The 9,540-nt window shown below is 25.9% G+C and overlaps 1 protein-coding gene across 1 annotated transcript; it reads right to left on the bottom strand.

Annotated features, from left to right (window-relative positions):
• Positions 1-80: 80 nt before the first annotated feature.
• LOC111028571 (squamous cell carcinoma antigen recognized by T-cells 3-like) lies at positions 81-9,275 on the bottom strand. Its single transcript, XM_022307264.1, has 16 exons — positions 9,001-9,275; positions 8,609-8,735; positions 7,861-7,965; positions 7,402-7,586; positions 7,107-7,325; positions 5,990-6,299; positions 5,733-5,912; positions 5,147-5,315; positions 4,882-5,040; positions 4,409-4,496; positions 3,891-4,014; positions 1,702-1,907; positions 1,496-1,643; positions 602-735; positions 374-540; positions 81-310 (listed from the first exon to the last, which is right to left on the bottom strand). Exons 1-16 carry the CDS (start codon positions 9,106-9,108, stop codon positions 181-183), a joined length of 2,559 nt encoding a protein of 852 aa, XP_022162956.1. The 5' UTR covers positions 9,109-9,275; the 3' UTR covers positions 81-180.
• Positions 9,276-9,540: the final 265 nt, after the last annotated feature.

Raw genomic sequence — 9,540 nt, 5'->3', positions numbered from 1 at the left:
CATTTTAATCATTTAATTGAAAATACTCACAATAAAGTCTATTACAAAAATAATTAGGTTTTATAGAAGAAAATTGAGTATTCTCGAACGATAAAATATTTTTAATTATACAAAGATAATATAAAAATAAAATAAGTATTATTTTAGTATTTTAAAACAAAAGTTATATTCAAAAGCTATTTACTTGCTACCAAGTAACATTTTTCTGAAGTCATCATTATTAAGTGGAGTTTTATCATCAGCAGATGTTGATGCAGTTTGGACAGACTTTTTTTGCAATACACTTGGTGTAAAAGATAGTTTTGAGCGACTAATAAAAAATAACAAAATTTATATCAAAAAATATTATTGAATGAAATAAAAATGAACTTACCGCCCTAATATTAGACTTGAAGATTGTGATTTAAATTTAGCAACAGGAGGATAAGATTTAATTTCTGAAGGATCTTTACGTTCTGGTGGCCGACTTAATGCTACTGATATAGTTCTATCTTTGATGACCATGTTGTCTGTTTTTAACAATGCTTGAGCAGCTGATACCTAATAGAATATGCAATTAAATATAAGGTTATAATAAATTATTATACTTATATTATTATACCTCGTCCTCAAAATCTACATAAGCTAATCCTTTTGAATGACCATTTCTAAATGTCACAACCCGAACATCTTTTAAAGCTCCATATGGCTTAAAAATATTTTCTATATCAATTTTTGTACAAGTGAATGGTAAACCTACAAAAAATTACAATCTTCTGTAAATAACTAAATGCGATGATAACGGGTTATATGACATATAAGTTATTTCAATTTTTGACAACAAATAACATTACAATCATTTTTTTTAATACTAAACATTTTAACTGACTGGAAATTCAGCATTTTTATTCTAATACAATTATATTGTTAGGTTAAAATTTGAATAAATTATGATTGAATACTTTGCTTGCTTTTTCATAATTTGTTTATAATATTGGTAAATAATAAAGTGTATTCCATAAGCAATAAAAAAAAAAAAGTTAGTAATTTATTTCAGATTAAAATCATGATTGTTTCAATTTTTTTTTAATAAGACAAATTATTTGAATTCTGAAAATTAGTTGATTAAAGAAATGTTTAGTAATGTTTTAAATTACTATATACTATATTAGACAAAGTCTAACATGGTCATGACTTTTTAGTTATAGTTAATTTGATAAATATAATATTCTATTCTGAAAGAATATGATTTTGTAACTATTAAAACGATGACATATTTTAACAATTATTTAGTACACAAATTAATATTCCCGTTACATTTTTAATTTGCATGTGTTAAACTGGTTAAGTAACACTTAAGTAATGTTAACAATATTGAATATTATGAATTTAAACAAGCAATAACATAAATTATTTTTGGTACATAATTTACTCATAAAAGACGAAAACCACATAATTGGATTAAATTATACTGTTGGTTTTCTTGAATTTTATAAAAATAACCAAAATGTTTTACCTTTAACAAATAATTTGTTTTTTTCTAGTTCAGTAGGAAATCGTAATCCTGATGATCTACTTTGTTTATCAGGTTGACATTTAGACACAAACATTGGTCGATTATTTACACATTCACGATCTTTTTTCAATGCTTCTGCAACCATTTCCTGCAAAACATAAATAGATCAATAATAATATTAATATTTAATAACAATAAATACTTACAGGCTTTTCAAAAAGTACATAACCAAATCCTTTAGACCGGCCTTTGAAATCTCTAACTAATAATACTTCACAATGACCAACTGAAGACAATGCATCTTTCACTTCCAATTCAGTCACAGCAAAATCCAAGTTGCTAACAAATACAGAACGATTTTCTTTACCTTCAACTTCCATATGTCGACCTCCTTTGTCTAGGTTTATTTCAGCTAAAACAATTTTTAAAACATTAATGTAACATAAGAGAAACATATTTATTTGTTATTAATAGTATTTTACCCATTTTTTTAAATATTTTCCTCATGTTTACCATAGTTCAGTTAATATTTTATGTAACACAATAGGTAGAACAAATTAAAATGAAATAATTGAATAATATATTATTGTAAATTTAGTACATTATTTAGAAATTCCAATATCAGTTATCTAAGTACCCATATTATCAGCTAATGTATGATTAAATTGAATTTAAAACACAGATACAGATAGTAGATACTATTGATGTATAAATATATGTGTTTAAAAGCCATATATTATTTTGTTTTAGCAGATAAAAATATCTATAAATCTTAAAATAATAGAATATCTGAAATAGTAAAAACTGAAAGTTTCAAGTTAATATTATTGATTCACACAGTTTAAAATAAACTGTCTACTTAATTATTTATCAATGATATGTATATTATAATATAAATCAAACTAACAAAAGAAAATAATGTATAATTTCCATAAATTAATACAAAAATTAAATTTGAAAAAAATAGTAAATAAAGAATAAATTACAACCAGTGATTTTAATCCTTATTAATAAATGAAAAAAAATATATATACATACATTTGGAGTAACGACATATTAACATATTATTTTTATGCCCATGTTTTTAGCGATGATGTATAACTATAAACTCAATAAGTATAATGAAATCAGTTTTAAAATAAAACCCCAAGAAACAATAAAATTGGTGGTAAAAACATAAATAATATTATACATCAATCTTCTCCATGAAAATACTTTTATATAAACATCATTGCTTGTCAAAGGCTTTTAAACTTCTGTACTGTTTTTTAAGGGTTTTTCAAGATCTAATCAAAAACAACTAGGAAATTTAATTAAATTGGCAATGGTGGCTAAAACTTTTTTTTTTTTAATGATTTTGTAGAGGAACAACCACTACTTGATACACAAAATAATTGACCTGAATCACTTGAAATCACTCTGATAAAATCTACTTCTAATAAATAATCAATTTGCATTACTGAAGAAACAAAATTTGAAAAATTGGGAGTTTACTGCTTAAAATGACCTTTCCATATACCAATTAAGCTTGGTCAATTTTTGGATCGATATACCAATTACACTCAGTCAATTTCCGGATTGTTTGACCAATTGAACTAAATAACAGCCTAATAATATTTATTTCATTTAATTGAACATAACATTATTTTTATTGGAATATAATCAACATCAATAATACATTCATAATCTAAAAGACATGAATATAGAATTATAATTTAATAAATAACTATGATAATATGATTCTATACTACAGTCCATTTTTGTGAAAATTATTTATATTTCATTAATAGTTTTTTTTTTTCAGATTTAATGACAAAATTGTGTTTACAATGTTTACATACATCCACTTAATTCCATTTATTGTCTTACTAATTTTTCAAAATTTTAACTCATTGAGATTTAACAATGATTTACTTTTTTCACTAAGACTTGGTTGCTAACAATTTTTTTCTCATCTATAATTCAAATGCATATTTTAGTTCGTTGATAATAATGATGTTTCATAAGAGTTTCGATATAATCATAGAATATTGGCAACTAACCAATGTTAATTTTTGTGTTTCTCAAAAAATCGATATATTTTTGTTCAAGATAGGGAGAGCAATTGGTATAACTGACCTTAACATACAATTTTTGTTTTAGGCGCAACTGATCTATGCCCGATAAATTGTATTTTATTTTAGGTAAGTGTGTTGTATGTAACCCATAACCTAAGAAAGATTGAATAATTTTGTATGATATATAAATATAATATATGATATGTAAAATATATATTTTTAGTATCTAAATAAACTGTTAACCAAAAAAATAAAAAAGGTACACATCATTATTAAACCACTTGCCTATCCCCTCATTTCACTCTAAAATAGCTAGTAAAATTATGATTTAAATTTACCTGTTTTAAATTTCTTGACAGGAGAAGATTCAGATTCTTGTCTATTGTCATTTTTGGCATAAGGCACTTTAAAGTTTCCATTTGATTTTTCATTACAAGTTTTAGTTGGTTCTTTTTCATCCCACTAAAAAATGAAGAACATTAGTTTAAAATGTAAAATAGATTATTACTTGGGGGACGAGGTGACCGAGTGGTCTGACTCTTCCGCTGCGACTCAGCCGGTCGCGGTTCGATCCTCGGCCACCGGGCGGCATTTTTCTCCGGACAAGTCGCGGTGACCGGAGAGCAAGTGCTGCCATCCCCCACCCCCGGGGCATGGCAGAAACCTACGGGTGCCCCATTCGAAATTCTGCCAAAAAACAAACACACGTGTTCCCCCCTACCGTACCAAAAACATACAAACCATCAATACAAAAACCTACAGTACCTACTAATAGCTAATGGCCACAGTTGCCGGGCTCAGGATCAATTAAAAAAAAAAAAAAAAAGATTATTACTTATTGCTAAAAGAGAATTACTTTTCTTTTTTTTGCTTCTTTCTCTTTAGTTCCCATTTTATTTTCAGATTTTGAATCTTTTTCGTGTGTTTCTTGAACTTGTTTCATTCTAATAACAAAATATAAAATTTAAATAAAATCAAATTAAAGATATACAACATTTTCCCTAATATTTTTTACTAACAATAATATTGCTTGAATTTGATTTACCACGGTTTAAACTGTAAATATAATATAAATTATAGATAACTATCAAGCAATATTTGTTTCTTACTAAGTCACTATCTGCTTGCTTTTATACTATTATTAATGATAATTCTTTCATTATTTAATAAAAGCTAATTTAAAAATGAAATATTATTTTTCACATACACAAATTAAATTAATGTGAACATTTTTTTTTTTAATGTCATAATATTAAATAATAATAATAATAATTAATATCAAATATGTTAAAAAGTTAATTCTAAAACTGAATAACAATAATCACATACTTAGTCTTATATTTTTCTTTGCAATTTAATAAAGTATCTAAATCACCATACAAAGTTTCATATCTAATCCACTCAGTTCCAATTGTTTCAGGTAAATCTGTGTTGGTCATTAAGGCTCTAGTAAAAATTTTACGTACATGTTTTTGATCACCAAATTGGCTGAAAATAAAAAATATTTTATACATTTAATGAATTGAAATTCTAGATTTTATAATTTATGTAATTATTCTACTTTTTTTTTAGTTTTAGGTTTTATTATACATACATTTCAGTATTTATGTATTTCATCCAATATGAAGAATATTGATTAAGACCTGCATTTAAAATTTCATTCCACATATTTCTTACACGTTCCATATCACCAGTTATAATTGCTTCAAAATCAGTCCACCATAAAAGCAATTCACAATTTGGATCTCCAGAATAACCATAACCTTAAAAGTGTATTTTAAGGCTATTAAGACATTTATTAATCATTATAATATTATAAAACTAAACTCAATAATATATCAATCTATTATTTAAAAACATATAAAAAATAGAAATTATATCCAAAGCTATACTCTGTTCAGAATGAGATCGTACCTTGGCGGCCAACTTGTGCGCATGGGAGTGGCTTCGTTCCAGAGCACTAACCTTGCAAACCTATAGGTGGGAGACGCGTCTGACCTCTGACCGTCGCTGAAGAAAACTGGTCGCCGCCGAGGTACGAGCACATTCTGAACAGAGTATATTATGTGGTATCTTTTTAAAAATTGACTGTAAATTCGCATATAGTATAAAATATTTAGATATAATGAACAAGAAAAGAAAATTTATATAGATTTAAATAAATAAATAAATATTCATACTTTCTAGAAGAAATTTTTGTCCTTGTTCTAACATTGATCTTACATCTTCGATTCTCTTCAGTTTCGTTTCAGCATCTGTATTACTTAAACGACGTCTCAAATAAAAAATGTATGAAAGATACAAGGAACGATATTCTGCTGGGGAACTGAACCACGAAGATAATGCCTTTTCCATAATTGCTAAAACAAAATAGATAATATATATTTTGATAAAATTAATATTCAAAAAAATGTATGTTAGAAAAAGAATAATAAACCTGTAATTTCTTCATGTGATTGGTTATTAGCTTCAGCTTGAGTTAAATAAGTAGTCCAAAGATCTGATGACCACGTGCAGTTATCAACAGACCTTTTACAAGTAGATAATATGAAATCAGCTTCTTTTATTGTTATGACAATGTAATCAATATAGTCAGCCCAGAGTGTTTGTGTCAAGGGTATATCAGCAATAGCACGTTCATACAAGCATATAATTCGACTTGGCTTGTTTCCACCTTCTTTAGGATTTTTTTCCCAACGTATATATTCTTCATAAGAATCTAATCGATCTTTAGCCTCTTTTGATAACTGAATAAATAAATACAAATATTTATAAAGCCGTTTTAAAAATTGGTAGATTTTTTCAATGAGGTATGAACTTAAAATTTTGTAATATAGTATGAAGAGCACATATCAGCAATTAAGGGGGTAGAATTGTATGAAGAGCGTTTTTTTCTAAGGAATATTTGATAGGCAGTTATGATAATGCTATACACCGCTGTACTGTAATTTTCTCCAGTAGCACCCATATATTCAAGCCATTGTATTCAATAAAATAAAATATTGACATAAAAGTAACAAATTTAAACCTACTTAAATTGATCAAATTTACATCAAAAAAAAATGATTTGAGCTCTTTATCTACTTTTTCAATGTTATTTTTGAACTGTTAAATTTTCTTTAACAAAAAAAGACACTGGTAATAGGATTTTATTAAGATATAAAAATTGACTCTCACTATTACCTAGAATAGAGAAAAAATGAATTTAAACTTTTTTACATAGTTAAAATTTGATTATTCTGTATTTAATTAAAAAAAGTAATAACCAAATAAATGAATGGGGTAATAATGTAACACGAAACTTGAGACCCTAATACTTGACGCTCGTAAAAATAGGTGGAAGAGTGGAGGCAGCTGTGCCAAGGCAGTAATGTTAGTAGTTCATAAGTAGTTTTGACACATTTTTGTTAGTCAGCCCTAACATTTTTATTCTGAATAGTACATAGTATGTTTTGCAAGCTTTTAAGGTTAAATCGTGAAATTAAAATCTAACTAAAACGCCACTTCAACTTACTTTAGGAATTATTAATAAATAATAATTAATAAAAACTTACTAAACGATCTTCAAAAACTTGAATTTGTTGTAATTTACTAAGAGCTTTATTATAGGCATCCACTGTTGATTTTTCTATTTCAAGATTTTCAGTAGTCAACCATTGTTGATACTCTGCATAAGTGTTTTCCATATCAAATAAAGGCACAGAAAGTTGTCGACGATACAAATTATTAATACGACGTTTTTGATCATTTATAGCTTTTTCATCAGTACCTTGCTACAAAATAAAACCAAATATAATTTAATATTTATTAAAATTATTTAGAATGAGTAAAATAAATGTGTTTTTTCACCTTCAGAGACATCAAAATTAATTTTTCAAATTCATTGTACACTTCAAAAAGAACATTGCCATTAGGTACATGAAGACCACCTGCTGTTAATGCACGTTCCATTAAGACTCGTATGATGTCTGTTCCAGTAGTATCAGACATGCAACCAATGCTAAATTGTACATATTCTAACCATAAATCTATACCTGTAAATTAATATATATACATATAAATAAAATATAGTAACATATACATTTTAAAATGTTCATTAATCCATTTTTTATACATTTATAGCACATATTTAGAACAATTTTAGAATTTTGTAATACTGAGGAATATATTCAAGTGTTATTTCAACAAAAGTATAGTTTATGAATTTTAATAAATAAGAAAGCATTCATCACAAACAGATAAATGCAATAAAAAAGTAGCAATATAAATCTTTAGTGACATTGAGTAAATTAAATATTTAGTAATTACTTAAATAATCTTTAACTGCTTTTTCACATAATTTAACTATGTTCTCTTTTTCTTCATCGGTAGTTACTATAAGTATTTCATCTTTTATCCAGTCCAACCATAAATCTGAAAAAAGTATATAAAATAAATAATAATTTTTTTAAATTTTTTATATGTTGGTTTATTTTAAACCTTGATTGGGATGTAAAAAAAATAGTCTAGCATAATAGTTAATCTATGTATACTAAAACGATTAATTTTGTATTGAAAATGATTGGTTTAATAATAATTTTATTTTTATATATTATCACCGAGACGTATGTTGATAGGCTAGTTAGTAATACCCACAGTCTTGCAATTTTTTTTTTTTTTTGATAGGTGAGAGTCATTGTAGAGTCCTGGATTATAATTTATTTTTAAATTAATACTATAGTTAAAATGAATATTATACTTAACACAGTACTATATTTTTAATTAATTAACAACATTTAATCATATAATTTATATTGAATAAAAATAATAAATATCTTCTTGAGAATATTTAGGAGATTAGACAGAACCATGGTAAAAAATTAAAAATAAATAAGAAGACAATTGAACATGTGTTAGCCACTAAAATCAAACTCAGTAGTGTTTCTTCTACCAAACAAGGGATCATGATAATTCTAACTTTTAGTTCAAAGTTATTAAACAATAATTATTTATTACATATCTTCTAAATGGTGTTAGTTTTATTAATTGCTAAACATTAATAATGAAAATACCATACTTGCGCTTAACGGATATTTGTCATTTAAACGTTTTCTAGCAACTCGCAGTTGATCCAAATCATCTGCACAGCGAAGCACTCCTATTAGTTCAACATGTGCATCATAATCTGATGGATTATTTAGTATCTATAAAAGTAAACAAAAGATTTTTTTTAAAAATAGAGTTAAACTTTTACTTATCAATGCATAAGTATAAATGTTAATAAAATTTATCTTCAATAAACAAAATGTAATTCTAAAACATCAATCATCAATGTGATCTTTCAATATAAAATATACTATTTATTTTTATTCAGAAGTCCAGTACTTTTTATTAATACCAAAGTTTGTTATTCATTAAACATCTTAATGATTAAAAAACCGAGAGAACAAACTTTTATTCAAAATTCACCTTATTCTCTAAAACATCGATTTTTTTTTTCAATTCATCTTGCTTATACTTTTCGAGCTCTTCGTCATAAGAAGAAGATGAGGACGAAGAATCGGAATCTACGTCCATAACGAATTAATAAGTTCACACTCGAATAGTTAAATACACAAATATAGAAAATAATAAATCAAATTAAGACAAAAAATAATAATAAATTCATAACAATAATAATAATATCACGTTTTTGTCGATACAACCATGAGCACAACCACTTTACTACATTACTATTTACTATAATCAAATACTATAACATTATTATCTAAGTTCGTGGTATAAACAAAAATCCAACCATGATAACAAGAAAATATGAAGTATCGTGATACCAAATGGGGCTATACGACCTTCCCTACATAGGTGCGTAATGCTATATGTCTAAACATCGTCACTGTGCCGACAGTATTACCACAGGAAAATGTACCATATAGTCACATAGTCTGTGCTGAACTATTAAAATGTTTTGAATTTTGAAATTTACTATCCACAAAACTAAGATCAATAAGA

This window comes from Myzus persicae, unplaced genomic scaffold (genome assembly GCF_001856785.1).
Source record: "Myzus persicae strain clone G006 unplaced genomic scaffold, MPER_G0061.0, whole genome shotgun sequence".
Classification (NCBI taxonomy): domain Eukaryota; kingdom Metazoa; phylum Arthropoda; class Insecta; order Hemiptera; family Aphididae; genus Myzus; species Myzus persicae.
This window is presented reverse-complemented; position numbering and strand designations above follow the sequence as displayed.